Below are 22,797 nucleotides of genomic sequence, written 5' to 3' on the forward strand. Positions count from 1 at the left end.
AATCATACAAAAATTATGGCTTATCCCAACAGGTGGTATCATTGTAGAAAGATCTTCTACCCTAGTAGAGGGACCTGTTTTTTCTGCTGGTATGGTAAAGTGGATAGACTAAAGGGCTTGGAGACCTAGGTCCATACTTTAGATCAGTCATGAAATTAGGGCCAAATGTTACTTGCAAGTGTGTGTTTGTAAATCTTTGTGACTGCTTTATTTATGGGAAAGCAGGTTCAAGAAGGGGCAATTACAGGTGGGAAGGTGTGGATAAATGTTATTTCTCTCCTTACTTGCTATTTTCCCACTCCAGATGCTTGTTTACCCTTGTATATCTGTAACCCTTCAGGATGTAAAGTTCCTTAAGGGTATAGTTGCGGGTGATTTGGAGGGGGAAATTGTGTGTAAAAATAGTTTAAACTTCCTTTCCTTTCTTTTACCTCTCTGAATTACTGCCTCTCAAATATGCTTTTCCACAAACAAAGGACTGTCAGGGTTTTTAAAAAGGACATTAACATGTAGCATCTAGGTTGGTCCTCAGTAGCTGAGCAGGGAATCGAAAGTGGTTCGGTCTACTTTGCTTCCACTTGCTCCCAATTAGGTGAGTGGGGAAAGGGCATGAACTATGGGGTCACCAATGTGGTGCCTACAGGCCCTTGAAATTTTGCTGGTGTCCACAAAGCCTCTGAGATCTCACCTGCTCTCGCTCCATATCTACTTCACCATGAGGTGGAGAGAGTGGCTACCTTTCCCATCCTTGAGAAGAACATATAGCTGAAGGGGGGAGCAGGAAGGCTAGTGTTCTTTCCCCCTTTCTTTTGAAGTGCTTGTTCAAGGTTCAGTTAAGAGCCTGATTGCTGAACAGAAAGCAGATTAACCCAAAATGTAGAGGGAGAGGGCAGGAGGGAAAGGGGAACAAACTGGAAGACTGGGGAGAGGAAAATCGAGTTGCTAGACAGGGAGGGGAGAAGAGAGAGAATTGGGTGCCAGAGAGAGAGAGAAGGCATGTGTGCTCGCTTATGAGTGCACACACACACTGGATCCAATAAAACAGGTCTTCCTGAAGCTGCATACTTTCCTCATAGGTTCCCCTCCTTAAAGCCACTATCAAGTCACAGATCATGTCTGCTTCATTGGCTGAACCATAAAAATAATGGATACAGTTCTTTCCGGCTGTGTCATGGCACAAAGATACCTGGATCCAATACATTAAATGTTATGGACAAGCATATTTTTAAATGTATGTATATATTTCATAAAATTTGTACATCACTTGATTGTAATTCCCTCAAAACTGCCATCAAATCATAGGCCACACCTGTGTCCCAAAATGTGTTCTGTGATTTGTTAGTAGTCTTGGTGTCATCCTATGTAAAAATCATGAGGGTCCATGAGGATCTGTGCCCTGGATCAGTGTTTCTGTGGTGCTGGTAAGCACCAGAAAAATGATTTTTACTGTGCAGACCACCAATCTAAGCTTTAGTTTGATGATGGGTTATTTGGGGACCCCATGTAAAATCATACAATTTCAGGAAGGTCTGTTTTAATTCTAATGGATCTGACTTTTTCCCCAGATCTCATGGAAAAGTAAAGTCTGCCTACATGCACACATCTGGGGATGGAGATTTACCAAGAGAGGGAGGTGGGAAAGAAATAGCCAGAAGGGTTGGTCCCCACAGTGCTCTGTCAAAACTCCAACTGTGTTAACAGGCCCAAAAATGTTGGCAGCCTGAGGTAGCCTGTGGTGATCTCTGTGCCCTTTTCACTGCTTAGATCAGGAGTGGGAAACATTTCTCAACCTGTTGGTTGCATTTCTTCACGGGCAGCCGTGTCAGCCAAATGCCAGGGGTAGGTGGCGCAATAAGTGAGCCTCTTCTTTTTATACAGTAGAGTTTATTCCAGCCACATGCAACAGCAGAGGTTTCTATACCTCCTCCCCATTTTTCCTTCCTCCAAGAAAGCAAGAGCCATGAAGACATTTCCCAGGTAGGGAAAAGGGCTTGAGGAGGAGGCAAAGCAGGACTGGTGATTGGGGCAGCATGTGGAGATTCCCGAGGGTCAGATAGAGAGGGCTAGAGAGCCATAGGCAGCCTCTGGGCCTGAATATCACCACCCTGGCTTAGATACTCTATATTAGGTGGTTTATAAATTCTTAAAACAAAATAAGTAAAAATAAATAAATATCTTTTGATTCTGATGAGTCTAATCAAGGGACCTTGAGGATAATGTCTGTTTTTCTTGCGATGTTCCTATTGTTGGAGCTCTTCGGAGGGCCACAATCAAGAAAAGCAAGACAGATCTGCTGAACCCAGAGGAAGCAGATGACCCGCTGGCTGACATCTCCTCAGTGGGTAGGTCAAATAGACATGGTGGGGTGGGGTGAGGTGCAAGAGTCACCTACCATTTCAGACTCGGTGCCTACCATTCATCCAGACATACATTTGGGGACCTACTTACTAATTCGTTACCATCTATGTGTATGATGCTCATCTTTGTTGCTACTTACCCAAGATCAGGGCATGGCCCGGTAGCAGGTCTTGGTCCACTAGCAGAAGAACAGTGTGAGGGCCATTCCCTAGGAGGAGGCTTAAAATACATAACTAAGTAAATATAAATGTTAGCAGACTACAACAAATGTCTGTATGGGCACATGCAAGTGCTGCTGCTCTGTCAGAGACCCGATCACGTTTCTAGTGCTGCTCCTTATAACAAGCAGCAGTTACTGTACCAACTGGCATTCTTAATGGCAAGTCTGCAACCACTAGCGCCTTCTGTGGAATCTTGTCAGTCTTTCTGTTGCATAGGACAGTGCTTGGAAGGCAGACAGTGAATGACAGGCCACCATATTGCTTCTTGTACACTGTTTACTTCAGAAGTGTGGCTATTGTTGGCGGCAGCATACCAGGCCAGGGAGGCCTTTGCTGTCATGCTTAATAGAAGTTCTTTGGCTATGACCAGCATCAAATATCTTGTGAGCAGCAAAGAAGGCGCACTTGGTGATCCTCTTCAGGACAAATGTAGCTGATGAGGCCACGCTCTGTAAAGATGAGAAGACTTCTTCCTAATAGAGGGCTATAGTTGGTTATGCCTATTGAGGATCGAGATGAGACCTTACTGGCAATGAGATATATTCCACATCTACCTAGTGCAGGGCCAGAGACTATCCTGTGGTACTTTATGTGCTGTCATTGTCACAGAAAGGATACTGGGTTGGATAGACCACAGGGCTGAGCCAGTTTTGGTAGGTTAAATGCCCTAAGACCTTTCTCTTTCTAATCTTTGTCTCTTCTTGCCAGGTTCACCCTTTGCTCGAGCCAGCATCAAAAGTGCCAAGCTGGAAAATGCTACTTTATTTCACAAAAAGGAGCGGAGGTTGCGTTTCTATATCCGTCGAATTGTCAAAACTCAGGCCTTTTACTGGACAGTCCTCAGTCTGGTAGCTCTCAACACTTTGTGTGTTGCTATAGTACACTACGACCAGCCAGAGTGGCTATCTGACTTCCTCTGTGAGTACTAGAGCCCCTGTACTTTCATTTTACATGGGGAGCCCTCCTGATCCTTGTCTAGTAGGAGTTAGGGAAGCTTGTTCAGTTTTTACTATAATAGGCCCATCCTCCTTTAGCCATGGACATTTATCAGAGGCATAGCCAGTTACAAGACAGTGATAATGGGTTCTGTATGAGGTCCGTGTGATTAAACTCTCTTTTAAAGTTAGCATCTGTGTTAACTTCAACTCCTGGATATTGTTGTTTGGTTTTATTTATTTTTATTTATACTCAAATATATTTTAATTCAGAAGGTATCCTTTGATCTCTGCTATGGGAAGGAAATTGCTGTATAATACATCACCATATTATGTTGAACCTCTCTTTTAAATCTGGTTCCACCTTTACCAACAGACTGAAGAAAAGCAATGCTCAGCAGCAATAAAGAGCATTAGTGCGGAAACAACCCATTTTTAGTCTTCCGTTCACAGGATTTTACTTTATTTTAATTTCGGTATGGAGGAGCATTCAGTCATGTGACTCCCACCTGCAGTCTAAAGGAATACAGTCCAGTCCCAAATTTACCAACCTCAATGAGAACTAGGTCATGAAGACCTATGACTTCTGGATTATATTTTTTAATTCTGACAGGAAGGTTGCTGTTTGATCACTATTTTAAGACCATTTATGCCTTCTAGGTTGTGTGTCCCTACCCTGCCGCCCCAGGAGTCCTTTCCTGTGCTGGGCTGGAAGAGCATCATAATTCTGATGGGGGTCTATTTCTTTATCTCAGCACTTATTGCTACAGCAGATGATAATTGCTGATGTTTCTCAGTTCATGAGAAAGAAATCTAAGCTTGTTGTGATGCAAGGAAATTGTAAACAAAGTCTCCTATGCTATGCATGCTTACTTGGGAGTACGTCTCATTGAGCTCAACAGGACTTACTTTTCAGTAAGCCTGTATAGGATTGTGCTGTAAGGGACCTTTCATGTTCTAGAGCAGGGGTGGTGAACCTTTTTCAGCCTGAAGGCTGCCCACTGCAATCTGGGCATCCTTCCAAGGGCCACATGCCAGTGGTGGGCAGGGCCAGGAAGGAGGGAGTAATAAATGCAATTTTTACCTTTCTACAGTAGGCTAGTTTCCATACACCCTCAAACACCTCTCTGTCTTCTCCATTCAGGTGAGCAAGAGGCATTATCAGAATTCAAGGATGCATTCCATCCAAGCAAAAACCCCAAGGGCCAGAAAGAGAGGCCAGCTTTGGGCCCTGAGCCTGCAGTTTCCCACCCCTGGTCTATTGTGCTTAGATTCTCCATAGGATCCTTCTAGGCCTCTAGTAGGTGTTAGCAGTTTTTCAAACAATAACTACTATGTATTTTGGCTTCTTTCATCTAGGGAACACCAAGAGAGGCTGCTTCTGTTTAATAAAGTGAGGGATCATTAAAGGTTGAGTGAGGGATGGTTCGTGCTGTGGAAACAGATGGGGGGGGGGTCATTTTGTCATATGGAAGAGCTTGGCTCTGACCCTGTACCTCTCCCTATTTCTCTGTTTGTTTCAGACTATGCAGAATTCATTTTCTTAGGGCTCTTTATGTCCGAAATGTTTATAAAAATGTATGGGCTCGGAACGCGGCCTTACTTTCACTCATCCTTCAACTGCTTCGACTGTGCTGTAAGTCTCTCTGATATGACAGGACTTCTCTTGTTGCCTGCTCTAGTATCAGTCTACAACCACTCTCTTAGATCATGCGCTCAGCTACGTAGTTGAAGGCACACTAGCATGCAGATGAGCCAGCTTTCTCATGAACATCTTTGCTCCAGATGTTATTGGGAAGTATCCCATACCCACAAAACATAAACCTGTCCCTGTGGAATGGTCCCAAGTGTAGCCAAGTCCACCATGAAGTACTGTACTACTGACACCATTGTTGTGCTTTTGTTGCCAGTTTTAACATCAGGGTGAATTGTACGTTATAAACTTTACTTGAATTGCTTTTAGCAATGAAGAACAGTATAGAAGTACAATAAATAAATAAAAAGATAGCTTTGGTTATCTATATGACTGGAGGCTGCATCTTGCATCATGATATACTTACAAACTGGATGTGCTTTCACATTGAAGCCAGGTTTGTCCATTCTCAAAACTTGAGCTTGAATAGCTTGATTACTGTCTGAACCCTGCCAGCCAAGACACCAGGTGTTCAAGAAACAGTAACAAAAAGCAACTTCCTGCTCACAGCCAATATTATGATTAGGTATGTCTGACATATGTTTTGAACTTTTATGCTTAGCGATCCTAAGACTAATTGTGGAGTGAGCAGGTGCAATGTGTTATTCTTATATGATAGCTGCAGAAAGCTTTGTGTTTGCTGCATGTTTATGAGCCGGAGTTAGGATTACCAGATATCTAGGATTTTAGCAAAGATGATGCATTTTTAAATGCCACAGCTTCATGCTGTTCTTATTTTTCAAATCTTGATATTTGCCCATCTAGTCCAGTGTTGTCTCTTCTAACTGGCAGCAGCTCTCTAGGGTTTCAGGCATAGGTCTCATCCATCACCAGACAGCCAATCCTTTTGCCTGGAGGTGCCAGAGACTGAGCCTGTGGTCTTCTACAGATAAGGCATGTGCTATAGACACTCCCTATGCATATGGAGTGTATAGGCTTAAGTAGATGGATGAGTAAACCTCTGTGTGTGTCTGTGTCCATGAATGCTGGCAAAAATTGTCTAGAGCATAGCCTATAATAGTGTGTTACTAAACTCATTGACTTGGTTTTTGGTAGGTTATCATTGGGAGCATCTTTGAGGTGATCTGGGCTGTGGTAAAGCCTGGCACCTCCTTTGGGATCAGCGTCTTACGAGCTCTCAGGTTACTGCGTATTTTCAAAGTCACAAAGTAAGTTGTTGTTGTTGTTTTATATCAGTGCCCTAAGTGTATGTGCATGAATTAATTGGCAGGAAGACTGAGTGTGCTGTTTGTACGTGTCCCAACATGTACTTACTTGTGCAGTTGTGTGTGTGTACACAGTGTTGCATACAAATACAGTGGTACCTCAGGTTACATACGCTTCAGGTTACATACGCTTCAGGTTACAGACTCCGCTAACCCAGAAATAGTACCTCGGGTTAAGAACTTTGCTTCAGGATGAGAATAGAAATTGTGCTCCGGCGGCGCGGTGGCAGCAGGAGGCTCAATTAGCTAAAGTGGTGCTCCAGGTTAAGAACAGTTTCAGGTTAAGAATGGACCTCCGTAACGAATTAAATACTTAACCCGAGGTACCACTGTATGTATATGTTCTTACACACTGGAAATCTGCAATTTGTTCTGCAAGCATATATTTTACATTGTCAAAAACAAATAATTATTTAGAGCAATTGAAATATCTAAATTTAGCTTAAGAAGGTTTCTTCGTCCTGCTGCATCTATAAGAACAACTTTCTGCATATATTTACAATGAAACTGCGATCTACAGAATGTTCCTTTCACTGCTGAAACTGCCACGTCCTCTGTGTCCAAAGGGAGAGGCATTTGGATGGAAGTGAAATATCAAACAAATAAAATAAACAATCCCTTGTTTTGATGGTTTGCTTCAGCCTATCTAAAAAGGAATCTTCAGCCAGCAGGCAGCAGAAGCTAAATACCGTTAGAGTGTACATCAGTTTAAGAAAAACCAGGAAGCATTAATGTGCTTGATGGAAGCCATCTGTATATGGATCAGGAGATCGCTGCCTTTGTATATAGTCATTAATTTCTCTAACAGTAAAGATGACTTTACAAGATGACCACAGTTGCATTTCCCTGTAAAAACTGGCATATAAAAATTCGCTGTAAATATACTGTTGCTGGGTTACCCAAAGCATGGAGATGAAGCAAAGGATGTCACTATAAGTTAGGACTGGCAGAAGTCTTATTGAATGAAAAGAATTTAGGAAATAATATTGAATTTGAATTGTTTGCAATAGAAAAGGCAGAGAAAACGTTTCAGAGGAGCAGTGCTTAGAACATTGGACTGGCACCAGAGAAACCCAGGTTCAGATCCCCTCTCTGCCATGTAGTTCTCTGGATGTCTTTGAGTTAGTCTTTGTCTCCTCACCTGACCTACTTAGGAAGGTTTTTGTAAGGATAAATTGGAAGAGAGAGAACTATATATGTTGCCCCAAGCTACTTGGAGGAAGGGTGAGGTAAAAATGTCATGAAATAAATAAAGCACTAGTCCACCTTTAAAAAAAATTAAAAATTGTCCAGTAGCACCTTAGAGACCAACTAAGTTTGTTCTGGGTATAAGCTTTTGTGTGCATGCACACTTCTTCAGATATCTACAGATTATTCTTCTTCAGATATCCCTACCTGAATCTAGTCCACCTTTAGTTACTGCCAGTTCCCCAAACAGGTCAGAACAAGTGGTTCAGTAGTAAAATAATTTGATTTTTAAAAATGAAAGAAAACAAGACAAAACCTCTATCTTATCAAGAGTTGCAGTTGCAGGTCGTTGACATATCCAAATTACCAACAATATGCAAGAAAATGTTATTTTGTATTAATTATTGTGGATTACACATATATTGTTTGTAGCAGCTGAAGCTAGCTAAATTATGATCTTGCATCCTGACAGCCTTCACCAGGCCTGAGTGGAAATATCCTTTCTATCATATGACCCCTGGAATGAATGTTTGCTATATGATGTGTGGCCCTAGAAGACAGATTTCCCTGCTAGCTCACATGTGGATTCTCTTGACAGGTACTGGGCTTCCCTACGAAACCTAGTCGTATCTCTGCTGAACTCCATGAAGTCCATCATCAGCCTCCTTTTCCTCCTCTTCCTGTTCATAGTCGTCTTTGCCCTTTTGGGAATGCAACTCTTTGGGGGCCAGTGAGTAATGGGAAAAGCTGGGGGGTGACATTTCCTGCAACATCCTTAGAGTGAATACTTGGGCCCTGTTCAGATGTCACAATAATGGCCTTTGAAACCATGGTTAAGGTTTGTACCTGCACACTCCCTCCTGCCCCTTGCCTCCCTGCTTTCTGTATCCTCTTTGATGTTAATATCCTGATTTGTTAAACTACCTTTTTTCATGATGTCACTCATGATATCAGATCCTGCTTTCATAGCCTACTTTGTAGGCAGTGCTTAAACCACAGTTGACTAGTTCACATGTCACAAGAAATTGTGGTTTAACAAGCCAGGCTGTAAGCACGAAAACTCAAGAAGGAATGGGAAAGCACAGGCACAAAGCTTGTTACTGCTTGCATAAACTATGGTCTATCAGATGAGGATTGTGGTGTCTGAACCCATCCCAGGTCTTGGCCATTGTTCCACTAGGGCATCACACACTAACTCATCACAACTCATTTTGGCAATAGGAGCTAGAGTATGCAGATGCTCATGTCTGTAGTAATATAGAAGTATTCCACACATCCATGCATGCATGCACACATAGCCAGAATCTCTACAGTCTTTCTAGAAAGCTCCTGCTTTTGATCAGCTTTAGAATGGAGAAATCAAATAGGGAATCAATAAGCTCCAGTTTCTTCTAGGGACCCTGATGCTAGATACTCATCTCTGCCCACAGCTACAATGTTTTTGCTAGACTTGGAGAGTCTGTGATGTCTCTCTCTCTTTCTCTCTCTCCACACACACACACACACACACACACACACTATCAAGATTCACACAACTGCCCACATTTCTGTGGTATCTGCAGTTCCTTTAGCAGGCAAAGCTAGGATTTGGATGCGAGCTGACTAAGATGGAAAGAGCTGAAGTACCTTAGGATCTGTAACTAACATCTCTGTTTCTGTTGGATTGGTGTTTCTCTTGCTCAGGTTCAATTTTGACGATGGAACCCCTCCGACCAACTTTGACACTTTCCCAGCAGCAATAATGACAGTATTTCAGGTATGCAGGGGGAATGGGAAGGAGGCTGCATTCCCTGTCCTGTTTCTCTTTCTGTCCCTGGAATGAGTCTCATGTAGGGTGACCACCTGAGCTGGGATTATGTGCTGATATGTCCAAAAAGTCCACATAGCACCAGTTCTTCTCTTCTCTTTGTTGTCATAGATTATTATTCACATTAAATTGGATAGTGATGTAGCAACAAAAATGTCACAAAATCTGGCAGCCTGGAGTTGGGGTGATAGTTGAATTTTAGAGACTTGGGTTGTAGAACTGCTGAATCAGCCCCTTAGGATTGGGGTGCTCATACTTTCAGAGGTGTATTTATTGCCACTCTTGTGTTCTTTTGTTTTTGTATGTGCATTGGAGTAAGCGGGATTATTCATAGAAATATATCTTGGATAATTGTATGTAGGTTTGCATCATTAGAATATCTTTGTTTTAAACCTGAAAATTCTTGCCACTCTTTTACTTTTTTGTTCTATAAACAAGAAGCAAGTGACCAATTGTTCCTTCCTGCATTCCTTTTAGTTTGCGCCACTCAATTAATTTGAATATTGCATGTCTTGATTTATTTAATTGCCTTGGGTTCTGTTGGAAAAGCATTCTAGAAGTCTGGTAGATAAAAACATTTCAGATAGAAGACACTAGTGAAACAGAGCACTATTCAGCATCATAGCACAGAATAAAACACTTAGAGAGTAGTAGATTACATGAAAAACCTCTTCAGAATCTTCTATTTAAGTTCTGACCCTGTTTGATCAACAATGAATTCCCTTTCCAATACAACCATTGACTCAGCTGAGGAATCTATCATTTTCATCTGGAATTTCTAGTTATATATTGCATATTTCAGATCTTGACTGGTGAAGACTGGAACGAAGTAATGTACGATGGTATCCAATCTCAGGGCGGTGTCGATACAGGAATGATGTTCTCAGTCTATTTCATTGTACTGACTTTGTTTGGTAACTGTATCCTTTGTTGAGAAATATATAGTTCTCGTATGTTTATGGGACTAGATTATGAACTCTGAGGCAATAACTACTGGTTATAAAAGCAGGAGGTGCCTGGGAACGAGGATTCTTTTGTGGTTCTTCCATCTTTACTGTTGAATGTGTTACATGGTTGGGGAAATACATCCTCAGTTGAACTTGTTTCCGTCTGTTTAAAATGATGGAGAAATTCCAGTCTGTCGGTACTGGGACCGAGAAATGGTAAAGTCAGTACTTTACATGCTAAAATAAAAGGTCCCCTTTATAAATCTTGAAATTACACTCATTTGGGACACTCCTTCCGAAGGGAGTTGTGGAATAAGATGAACCACTGATGCTGAAATAGGCATTAGGTTTGGGTGACTAATTCTGTTAACTCTGCAGTCTGGCTAACCATTTTGGGGAAACCCTGCAAGAGAAACCAAGCATTTGACAACTCTTCAGGTAGTCAAGTGAAAATGAAACTAGAACTGCTTTTGGTTTTCCCTTGACTCTCAACATTCAGACACTTTGCTCAATGTATTCTTGGCTATCGCAGTGGATAATCTTGCCAACGCTCAGGAGCTCACCAAGGTGGGATTACTTCTCCACCACTGGGACAAATGGGGCTATGGGGAGACATGCTTATTGAATGTGGTGATTACAGGGCTGGGTTTCCTGTATACTGAAAACAGGATTGTGTAAGTGAATGGCTTCCCTCTGCTTCATTTTCTGATTGCTGTCAGTCCAAGGGTTGGCAAAGGTGATAGTCTAAACCAGTGACTAATTGTGTTAAAACCTGGTGCTAGCTGATCCTTCTTCCTACGGATACTTTCAGTTTAACCTTACAGTCGTTTGGGAGAAGCTGCTGTCTGGATGCATCCTAACTCTTGTGTAATTTTGCCTAAAATGATATTTCATGAACAGGACACTGTCTCTGTCCTGTTACTGCCAGGGTAGCTAATCAGTGGCCCTCCAGATATTGTGGACTCAAATTCCCATTAGCCTCCCAGCCAGCACAGCCAATGGCTAGGCATGATGGGAGCAGTTAATTCAACAACACCTGGAGGGCCACAGGTTTGCCATCCTTGCTCTGTTGGAATCGCATTTCCGTGATGAAAGAGGCAATTCAGCCCTTTCTGTGATTGGGAAAGGAATCACAGGGCAGTTGCGAAAGCAGCTGTTACGGTTAGCTAAGTGGCACTGGCATTTCCTCATGAACATTAAGTGCCCCCCTCCCATGCTCAGACACATAGATGTGGGCACTAAACCTCAGGGCAGTGGCAACTCAACTCTAATGTATGGGCTTCACAGGATGAGCAAGAAGAAGAAGAAGCTGCCAGCCAGAAACTTGCCCTCCAGAAGGCAAAGGAAGTAGCAGAAGTGAGCCCTCTGTCTGCAGCCAACATGTCAATAGCAGCGTGAGTGTTGTCTTGATTTACCTCAGCCCCCCTGGGTTTCAGTCTCACAAATGCAAAGCAGGGCAGGCTTACATGTAGCTCTGGATCTCAGTAAAAGGTTCCCACTGGGGGGTGAATAGAGACAGTTTGGGTCCTGTAAACTGTGAGGAACACCTGCTTATGGAAGGAGAAGTTGGCCCTCACCAGCCCTAGCCTTCTAGCAGAAAGTGCTGGCTTCTTGCATGCCCAAAGAGGACACTATAAAGAGAAATTAGGCAGGAATACAAACTGTGACCCATATTACTCTAGTTTGTGCATCTTCCAATAGGGGTTTTTGGAAGTAAAAGTAGGAGGAGTAAAGTCTGTATGACTAATGAATAGTTGCCTAAGTCCAAGCTGACCTTCCAACATTTCCTAGAGAGGAATCAATACTGCATGTGTGGTGGTGATTGAATAGCTAGGGAAGAGTAAATGGCCAAAGCAAGTGCTAGGAAAGATGTTCAGCCACAGTTGCTCTTCTGTTTTAACCTGCCATTTGCTGTCTTGCCCCAATGAACAGCAGAATCAGGAAGAAGAGCTGTAGTGTCAGCAGCTGGGCCGAGTCATGTCTGCACACATCTGGATTAATGTGCAACATTCATTCTTGTCCATGCCAGAAGCAGCATGTAAACCAAATTCTGCCTTTGGGCTTCCATGCTGCTTCCAGCATTGCCAATAGCACGTATAAGTGGAGAGTTTTACTCTAGGATCTTTTGCAACTTCACAGTTCTTTGGATTGCATTATGCTCTGCAGGCCTGACCGCACCTGAAAGGAATGATTAATTGGCTGGATACAGATTGATTTAATAGGAACACCAGAAAGTCAGAACCAGAGCAGGAAAATTGGCGTCCTTGAGGATGTGGCGTGAGATGGTCTTGGTTTAGGCAAGAGTGCTGAAGCTAAGGGTGCATTTCAAGAAACTGTTTCTGTTTTGTCTTCAGGAAAGAGCAGCAAAAGAACCAGAAGGGCGCTAAATCAGTGTGGGAGCAACGGACAAGTGAGATGCGGAAGCAAAACTTGTTGGCAAGCCGGGAGGCATTATACAATGAACTGGACCCTGAGGATCGCTGGAAGGTCACATTTGCCCGCCAAATGCGACCAGATATGAAAACCCACTTAGACCGGCCACTAGTGGTAGATCCTCAGGAGAATCGAAATAACAACACCAACAAGACACGTCCCAGTGAGCCACCCTTGGACCCCCACTTTGGACAGCAGCGGCCTGAAGAGTTCCTGAGAAAGCCACCTCGCTACCATGAGCACCCCCGAGACCCCCACATATATGAGCGCCCTGACTCAGGGAGCATGGAGCCACGACGCCCACGGAGCAGCAGCAAGGAAATTGATTTTAACCAGGAAAGTGGATACCATGAGATTGACTATTCCAGCAAGGAGCACAATGCCATCCTTGAGCGTGGTTACCGTGGTGACTGTGACTCACAGCGAATCAAGGCCTTGGACCCCCACCGCCGGCACCGAGGCAGCAAAGAGAGCCGAAGTGGGTCACCTCGTACAGGCGATGGTGACCGGGAGCACCGGCGGCATCGGCCTCACCGCCGGGCACCAGATGAGGGAGGGGGGGAGGAGACAAGCAAAGCTGAGCGCAGGCCTCGGCATCGTGAGGGGAGCAGGCCTGCACGCGGTGATGTGGATGGGGAGCAGCCTGATGGAGAAAGGCGCCGACGGCACCGACATACTGCACAGTCCACCTATGAAGCTGATGGCAAGGAGCGACGGCACCGGCGCAGGAAGTAAGTAGGGATAGAAAGGAGACTCCTCAGAAGCAATGGAGCCTGGTTCCCTCATAGCACCCATTCCCCTCAGAACACCAATTTCCCTTTAAATATTACTAGGCTGTTTGAGATCAGTATAGAGTTAGGAACCTCACATTCCGATGCTCGTGTTGCTGAAGCAAGACCAGTTCAGAACCCACAAGGTGGTAAAGAATATCTAGTGAGGAAATTATTAGTGACTAGGTCATCTGCCCCACTGGAAAGAGAGTTTAGTACATGTGTGGATATGGTCAAAATAAACAAGGCTCTTTTGCTAAACCTGCCATCCTGCTGGCCTATTTCTGTATTGAGCCAATAGCCATCAGGGAACTTGGTTGAATCTGGACTGGAGGCAGTTAAGATGGAGTAAGATTAATAGCTGAAATGATGGACAATTTGACTAATACAGCTGCATTTTGTGCACATAGAAAGATAGTCTGGCTCTAGAGGGTTAAGGCAATGTCATGTGGGTAATGATGATGCAGCTTTAGAAGTGGGGAGTGTAGGTAATGCTTGTGCTAGAATGAAGCAATTGTCACGTGAGCAGGCAGTTTCAAACCCCACTTGCTATTGTGCTAGTTGCATTTCAGTGACCCATTGATATAAACGTTTCGACCAGTGATCAGACTTTTTCTTTTTAATTATACAGAGAGAACCAAGGCTCTGGCCTTCCACCTGGACCAAACCTATCCACCACACGGCCAATCCAACAGGATATGGGGCGTTTGGAGCCCCCAGTGCCTGAGGATATTGACAACATGAAGAACAATAAGCTGGCAACCAATGAGACCTCAAACCAACATCCCATCAGCCACCCTCAGAATCCTACCAAAGGAGGCAGCCACTCAAATTCCACACCAAGCCACCTGCCCCAAAACCCACCTGTTCCCTTGGACCAACCACTCCCCAACTCTCAGAACTCTACCAGTCGCCGGACCCCCAATAATCCTGGCAATCCATCCAGCCCTGGACCCCCTAAAAACCCAGAGAACAGCCTCATTGTCACTAATCCCACCACCCAGAACAATCCACCCAAAACTGCCAAGAAAACAGAGCACACTGTGGTGGAAATCCCACCCACCTTTCCACCACCAATCAACAACGCTATCATGCAAGGTGAGCACTGAGTGCCCTGTGTCTGTAGGGCTAGAGCCAGACAAATTATAGAAGAATTTTAGGCACATGTTTGAGATGCAAGTTGGGTGGAATTTCATGAGAGGAAAGGATAGAGAAGGCTTTGTTTTGCTTGTGTGGAAGGCAGGAGGAAGTAACCATCACAGGCAATAAAAGAGACAAAATGAATTTGTAGAACACTCACATAATGGTGTTTGTGGTTAGTTCTACCTATTTTCTTGTATTAGTGTAATGGCTGTGCTATCAGCTATGTTACTCAAGGTCATGTTTGTGTCTAGCCCAATGGCTATGTCAGTGGACTGATGTTCTGAGTGTGAGTTGGCTCTGTTCCTGTCACAGTTGTACTGACATGCATCTGCATGTGCCTCTTAGCTGCTGAATTTCTGTGTGTCTGTATCTGTGTTGCCTTGGATATCCTGAAGATTTGTTGTCTCTTTCATGCTGAGTGTATATAAACCTGTCAGAGGAAACTAAGACTACAGCAACTGTTACATGATAAGTATGACAAGCCACCATATTCTGAATTGCTGAGGACTTCATTGCACAGAGCAGAATGTACACACATTACACCTGGGAAAGATTTTTTTATTTAAATCTGTTGCATCTGTATATATTAAGGGCTTTTAGTATCTTAAATATTTATGGCATGGTAAATTGAGTAAATAAATGAAAAAAATATTGGGGATACTGCTGGCCTGCAGTATCCAGGTCGGTGTGTGCTATAGTTCAAGAGGCTTTGTCTTTCTGACTGTGCTGGAGCATTTCCATACACAAGTTGTCATGCATCTGTCTGAGTCCTGCAAAGCTTTGTGCAGACATTTTTGCATCCCAGAATTGGGTGTCAATATCTACTTTGTACACTTCGTGTTTTCTGTAGGCATATACAGGTACCAGTAAAAAAACAAAAACAAAACCTGTTTCTATATGTAGAGTATCCAACATCCTGGTCTCCATATTTGTCCTTAACTTGCTCCCCAACTCCCCCAAAAGACTACCCAACATAAGTTTCTGCAAATGCAGAACTGACTGGATCAACTTTTGCTAAAATGGTACTGGGAGGACTGAGAGAGGGAACATATCAAGACTGATCACTTTTATTTTTCTCCACCTATTCGCCAGTCAATAAGAATGCCAACCCTGAACCTCTGCCCAAGAAGGAGGAAGAAAAAAAGGAGGAGGAGGAAGAAGATGATGGAGGGGAGGGACCCAAGCCTATGCCACCATACAGCTCTATGTTCATTCTATCAACCACTAACCCGTAAGTGTTGCTGAAAGGTAGCTGGGAACCTGATACCATAGTTCACAAATGGTTAGAGTGTATGAAAATTGGATACTTGGCTGGATTATGCAGAGGATTCATTCAGAGGATGAAGGAGGACTGTTTATTTGCAAAGACTGAGTCTTTGGGGCTCTGATTTCAGTTGAATATGTCAAATTTTGTGAACTTGGGCAGAGAATGAGAATTATCATGCTGATTGGATTCATGAGACCGATCCACAACTAGGCTCAGAGATATTAAGGTTGGCTTATGCGCCAGAACCTAATATATATTGGCGGCTTTGACTATTTTCAATATATATATATATATATGTATATCAGAGCTGAAGACAAATGCCCTCTCAAAATTCTCCACTCCAACTTGTGGCAGTGAAATAGGCAGCACTATTTTTCACTGAATTTCTCTGGGGGAGAAAGTGGTCTTTTTCTAGCAATAAAAAAATATTCTATTTTCTAAAAATATATATTCTGAGTAATTCTCGCTCAGCTCCAAAATAAATACTTTATCTGATTCAGTAGGAGAAATGTAGCCATTTGCTCAGCACTTGTGATACCCTTCCACAGAATATGCTTTTGCCTTTTGGTACTAGGTTTCGGCGGCTTTGTCATTACATTGTCAACCTGCGCTACTTTGAAATCTGCATCCTGATGGTGATTGCCATGAGCAGCATTGCTTTGGCTGCTGAAGATCCTGTGCAGCCAAGTGCTCCCCGTAACAATGTAAGTCCTTCCTGCATTCCGTTACTTTTATCTGTGAATCTCCATTGCAGCTCCTGCTCTCCTCTGACTTTGAAGATGAATTATAGGATACCAAAATAGATATGGCCAGCTCTGGAAGGCCCACCATTTAGATGGGGAAGGCTATGTCTCTAAGTTAGCCTTGATGGGTACGACTATGGCCTGATCGAAATGTCTCTAGGCAGTGAGACATCTTGCTATAGAAACAAGTATTCTCCTCATCATTGGATGTTGTAGCCATGGTTTGCTACAAAATCGAGTTCACGAGCAGGGAATCTCAAGCTTGGGAGTTCCATCAAAAAGTAAACCAGGAAGGTCTGGTGGAATAAAAGGAACTCCTGGTCAGTTAGCATAAGTACCTTCCACATCTCTGCTGGTCCAACCTGCAGCTCTGTCTCTCCTCCTTTAGTAATAGAAATAAAAAATTTATTATTTGTACCCTGCTCATCTGACCGGGTTGTCTACCTACTGTTGCTCCCTTAATTCCACACTTTATATGGGAGTTCTTGGTATGTGTAGAGATGTCAGATGGTCCTCAGCTATACAGCACCTCATACTAGTGTCCTTGTAAGATCCATATTGTATTAGCCTGCTGCATGTTCTGTCTACATCTGGGATTGGTGACCAACTAGGAGCTGTACTGACTGTCCGAGCCTATGATCCAATTGGTATGGTTTTCAGTAGAGCCACATAGAACTCAGTATATGATTGCATGGCTTTGTGATCACTTTACCATGCATTCCAAACTTTGTTTGAATATGGATAGAACTTGGAAGGAAGGAATGGGAACTAGAGCTCAAGATCGTATTGGAACTTAGGTGCATCTTGCTTCTTTTCTGTCCTTCCTGCCGCTGTCCAGCTTTCTAACTGATTGAGATAATCTGATAGACAACCATACTAGGGCGACTTACCAGTGTCATGTCAGCTGTCAAATTCATAAACTTCACTGGCCCCAGTGAGTGAAATGTTGGCGATGGGCCTTTGAGAGAGAAACCTGTCAGGGGACTGCCATTGGAACAGGGGAGGGAGGCAGGAGGGCCGTTAGAATACAGAGAGCCTCCGAAACGCCTGAGGAGCAGTTCCTCTTCCAGCGGTGGGAACTGGCCCCTTCCCTCTCTTCTCCAGTGGAGAAGAGAGGGAAGGGGCCAGCCAACTGAGGAAAGGGCTCAAGGATGCTGCTGAGAGCCCCAGCGCCTCACCTCGGGGAGCTGGCCAGGAGGGACGCACGCCACTTCCGTTGCCCAGCTTGTGCAGAGGGGTGAAACGCAAGGAGGGAAGGAAGATGCTTGGGGTGCTGAAGTTCTTATGTTGAGGGAGAAGCCGGAAGGGGCCACTCCCGTATTCTGCAAGTGACTAAGATGGACATGAACTTTGTAGATCTGCACTGTAAATAGTTTGCACAATAAAACCTGTAAAAGACAGGTTGGAGTCCTGCCTGGTTACTCACGAGCAACCACCATCAGCATCTGACAGAAACCCTTTGTCTTATGTTTTCCAAGACCTTATGGACAGCTTCATACATTAATGATTTTTCTACATGGATATTGCTCTTTGTAGGCAAAATCAAATATCCTCATATCAGACAAGGGTTCAGATGTCTATTTCAATGTGTGCATGCAGCCAAATAGACACATGTGAGTTGGTTGCACGTGATGGTGTACAGTTTTTTCTACACTGAGGTGATTTTCATATAGGGAAATTGTCATGCATATAGAAGCCTTATGTCTGGTATTAGCCAGTCCTTTGAGAATATTGTAAAAAATAATATTTGGGGTGGGATTGTTATTAACACTACTGATCTTATAATATTATATGTGAAAAGCAAAAATCCATCTTCCAGTCTCTGACTTTCTGAGAAAAGCAGCTGGGATTTAAATAGGTTAGGAGGGAGGTGTAGTGGTATAAAGGGAGAGAAAGAGATAAATCACAGCCTGGCTCTGCTACCAGCTTACACTGCACTTTCTTTTTCAAGAGCTTCGCTGGACAGGTCCCATGAGATATCCCTACGGAAAAATGAGTGAAATAATTAGAGCAGCATCTCCACTAGGGATGGGCAGGAGGGAGGGCCTCTACTTTGGGCTTCTCTGTTTCATGCAGTAATATGAAACCTTTGTGCTGCGATGAGGATAAAATCAATAGAATACATCCCAATAACCAAAGGACCCCCCCCCCACAGCTTTATGCTAGCTGAACATAAGAATAACCTGGCCCAGGGTTGTTATCCAGCACCAGTGTCATACATCCTAGGATGTAAAGGAGTTCAGTTTCTGTACATTCTGGTGCAAACTGACCTGATACATACCTGCAGGCCTAATGTGTGGACTGAAACATAATTGTCCTTTAGATTTCACACTTTTCCAAATAGTGCAATGTAGCTCTTGGCTCAATGATGCACCAATATGCATTACAATGTGCATTTTAGAATAAAGTACATATAAACATGTAATTTTGACATAAAGTAAGTTTTACTCAAAGTAGACCCATTAAAATAAAATAATCATGACTGTTATGTCTATTAATTTCAGGGGGTCTACTCTGAGTAAAACGTAGTTGAATACCATACCACTCTATGTATTTAAATACAACTTCTAGTGTGGATTCAAAGATCACTGATTAATGGGGAAACAGGACAGAAGATGTGTCCAGTGGCGTAGCGTGGGGGGTGCAAGGGGAGCCGGCCGCACCGGGCGCAACATCTGGGGGGGCGCGCTCACACTCGCAGCTCTCTGCCCCCTTAGGTTAGGGGGCGCAAATTACTTCCCTTGCCCCGGGTGCTGACAACCCACGCTACACCACTGGATGTGTCAACAGATATGGATGAAAACAAACAAAAATTGATATGGACCAGGAACAGACTGAACTATGTACATTTGGGACTATTAATACCCAGTAAGATAGCGTGTAACTGGCAGAAGTGAAGACCATCTTCACTACCAAAGCAAAGAGTAAAACCTGTTAAAGGGCATGTCAAGGGAGGTATTAACATGATTTGGACATATCTTAATGGTTGAATTTTGTTTTTATTCCCATTTCCTGTGTTTAATGAGCTGTGAACTATGCAACTTATTGACTACATGGCATCTCCATGCACCCTGGTGATTTCCCCCTTTTCTTTCAGACTGTCTAATGTGGATACCAAAACAATTTTGGCTTATTTTTGTTTGTGGCTCCTATTCTGAAAAGGAATTTTCCTGCACAAAATTGAAAAAACCTTTACATATAGGCAAATATTCAGTGATTTAAAAAAACCCTGCTAGTTTAAGATCAGAGTTAAGATGTTGTCCTTGCCCTGTGTTGCCTTATGAAACATACGACCCTTATGTCATGTCAGCTTGTGGCTTATATCATAGCTAGCAGGATGGGTTAAAGAGTAGCAGAGTGGAAAATCCTCTGATGCACTAGGGGTGAGACTGGTACAGTACTGCTACCAATGACTTGGGGCGTGGGGTGTGTAGACCTCTTTCCTAGCACCATTACAACGGAAGATTATACCAAAAACAGTAAAGCAAGTTTTGGAAATAACCCAGCCGTTTCATAGATATTAAAAAGGCAACAAGAAAAGGAATGGGTTGCTTAATTATTTATATTTCAGTGCATATGTAGGCCAGTGCCTCTTCCCCTCTAAAAAAGCTCTCATGGGAACTTACAGAGAATATCAAGTTAGATAAGGGAGCTTACTAATCTTAGTCCACACACATTTTCTGTTGCAAAGTGATATTCAGAGGGTGCAATCTGAAGCAAAGCAGTTGTGTTCTGGAAGAGGGAATTCAATTGCTTCATAAGGCACTACAGGCATGAGGCATCTTTGCTGTTCACAGGAATTCCAAACTCCCCATATGGATTTGGGCCTGAATGACCAAGGAAAAGTGTATGTGCATGGGGAATAAGTTGTAAGCAAGCACAATTTGCACATCGTACAACATCATTCCTGATCATGAGGTTCATCTATTAAGGCATCAGCCTTAGCTTCCAATTTCCCAGCTTTGCAGAGCTTGAGTCAACATGAGACAGCCCTAACTCTAATCTTAAACCAGCAGGTTTTATTATTTAATTTCACAGGTTTTTAAAAGAAAATGTATTAAAATACTGGAGTCTGCTAAACATGAAAGTAGTTGTTTTGTAACTATTAATTGTTGGATATAATTGGCAATTCTCCATTATGCACTTTCATTCGTACTCTGAACTTTACACTTCATTGCAGCCTGTTATGAAGAATGTACAGTATTTAGCAAACTGAAATGCAACTCGCAGTGTTACAAAGCTTGGTCTAGAGCCTGACAGTTTAAAACTGCTAACCACATGGCATCTTATTTTCAAAGTAAAAAAGAAAGAAAATGAAGACTTTAGGTACCATTATGTTCAGTAGGCTATCATAGAAAAATCTGACCTGTATCTGTCGAACCTACAAACCAATTGACAGGGGCATGCTGCCCTCAGGATAGTCTATGCTCCTGCTCTTTCAGGATCTGTTAAACACGCTCTCTCAGTCGCTCTCTCTCTCTCTCTCCCTCCCTCCCACCCACACCCGTATTTATCTTTAACTGTGCAATGTGTGCAAATGGATATGTTATGTACTGAAGTTCTCATCCTGGGCCAGCAGGGGGATACTGTAGATAGTTTTCACTCATGTCTGCATATGCAAATAAGGAATTGAAAGTGACGTTCAGTGATTGGATAGTTACAGAAAGTTGTTACTGTTACTTTGTAGTTGAGCTCTCTATAAGCAGGTTGGCTGAACCCTTCAGTTCAGTTCTGTTCTGGCCTGTGAATAAACAAGAGCTGTCTGAAGAATTACTGTGTCGTCTGATATGTTCACCCACAACTTAACAGGATAGATGTGCCTCTTCTACGTTTAGAAAGATTTGCTGTTCTGAGTGATCTTGCACAGGCTTACAGTATACCTCATTGTTTTACTTCCTTACCTTCTGGCAAACTAACTCCCTAAGGCCTCAGAAATTATCTCCATATTGCTTTAGTTGTCACTTAACTACCCCCCTCCCCCACATGAGAACAGTGCTGGACATGCTTGACCTCTGTGGTAAACAGCTTCGAGGGCCTAAAGGGACTTTGTACCTATATCTTTTTTTAAAAAAAATTACTATTGCTGGCTGTTCACCAAAAAAAATCCAATTCTCAGCAAAAACAACATTTTAGAGCCTGTATCAATAACAGCACAACATGGCTGCCATAGCTGAGCCTGCCTAGTCACAAAATGACCACCAAGACACCCCTGTCCCCATTTCCCTCCAATAAATTCCTGTTCAATTGATTCCCGAGCCACTCCTTTCCTCTCCGTCAGAAAACTCATCCCCACGCTCTTTCTCTCCTATAGATAGCAACTGTGGCAGTGTAATCTCATACCCTCCAACATTTCTCCAATGAAAATAGGGACGTCCCATACCATAATGATGATTTTACCATTTGTACCCCACACATCTTACTGGGTTGCCCCAGCCACTCTGGGCAGCTTCCAACATATATAAAAATAATAATTAAACATTTTTTAAAAAAACATTCCCTATACAGGATTGCCTTCAGACGCCTCGGAGTCGGATAACTCCATACCCTCCAGTGAAAATAGGAATATCCTAAGGAAAAGTGGGACATTCCAGGATCAAATCAGAAACTGGGACAGCTTCTCTAAATCAGGGATGTCCCTGGAAAATAGGGATACTTGAAGGGTTTTTAATCTTGTGAAACACGTGACATTTGTTTATTCCAGTGATCATCAAGTTCTTTGCATCTGGGGACATATTTGGAATTTTGTGAAGGTGTTGAGGGCACCAGTCACAAAATGGATGCTGCCAGGGTGGTGGCCTAATGCAAAATGGCTGCTGTCTCCTCAACAGCAGGATTGGACAAACGGCCAGGACAACTGCAGAGGAGGCAATTTTTTGCTCTGCTTTTGCTGCTGCTCCCTAAAACTGGAGGAGAGATACTGAACTATCACTGGAGGACACCCCCCCACACACAGTGATTTACATCAACTGGCCTTGCCACAAGGTTTCTGGGCAACGTGGGGAGATTAAACAAAAACAAAATACAGCCTAGTTAATATGAATGATCTTTGGGCCATGGAGGGATGTG

General features: G+C 43.2%; 1 protein-coding gene across 16 annotated transcripts in view; it reads left to right on the forward strand.

Annotated features, from left to right (window-relative positions):
* The window catches only part of CACNA1A (calcium voltage-gated channel subunit alpha1 A), a 275,590-nt gene that overhangs the window by 142,534 nt on the left and 110,259 nt on the right, over nucleotides 1-22,797 (forward strand). For 12 of the 16 annotated variants that reach the window (XR_008328860.1, XM_053376381.1, XM_053376389.1 and 9 more), the window contains 13 exons: nucleotides 2,245-2,342; nucleotides 3,288-3,497; nucleotides 5,038-5,150; nucleotides 6,264-6,376; nucleotides 8,220-8,351; nucleotides 9,305-9,377; nucleotides 10,231-10,348; nucleotides 10,875-10,942; nucleotides 11,663-11,769; nucleotides 12,730-13,539; nucleotides 14,210-14,676; nucleotides 15,814-15,952; nucleotides 16,563-16,692. Coding sequence is in view for 15 of the 16 variants with exons in the window: in XM_053376381.1 (XP_053232356.1) it covers nucleotides 2,245-2,342; nucleotides 3,288-3,497; nucleotides 5,038-5,150; nucleotides 6,264-6,376; nucleotides 8,220-8,351; nucleotides 9,305-9,377; nucleotides 10,231-10,348; nucleotides 10,875-10,942; nucleotides 11,663-11,769; nucleotides 12,730-13,539; nucleotides 14,210-14,676; nucleotides 15,814-15,952; nucleotides 16,563-16,692 (2,578 nt within the window). In the remaining variant the exon portion in view is untranslated. The remainder of the gene's footprint in view (nucleotides 1-2,244; nucleotides 2,343-3,287; nucleotides 3,498-5,037; nucleotides 5,151-6,263; nucleotides 6,377-8,219; nucleotides 8,352-9,304; nucleotides 9,378-10,230; nucleotides 10,349-10,874; nucleotides 10,943-11,662; nucleotides 11,770-12,729; nucleotides 13,540-14,209; nucleotides 14,677-15,813; nucleotides 15,953-16,562; nucleotides 16,693-22,797) is intronic. The other 4 variants (XM_053376385.1, XM_053376387.1, XM_053376384.1 and 1 more) reach the window with 2 other exon arrangements.

Source organism: Podarcis raffonei, chromosome 2 (assembly GCF_027172205.1).
Source record: "Podarcis raffonei isolate rPodRaf1 chromosome 2, rPodRaf1.pri, whole genome shotgun sequence".
NCBI classification, from domain to species: domain Eukaryota; kingdom Metazoa; phylum Chordata; class Lepidosauria; order Squamata; family Lacertidae; genus Podarcis; species Podarcis raffonei.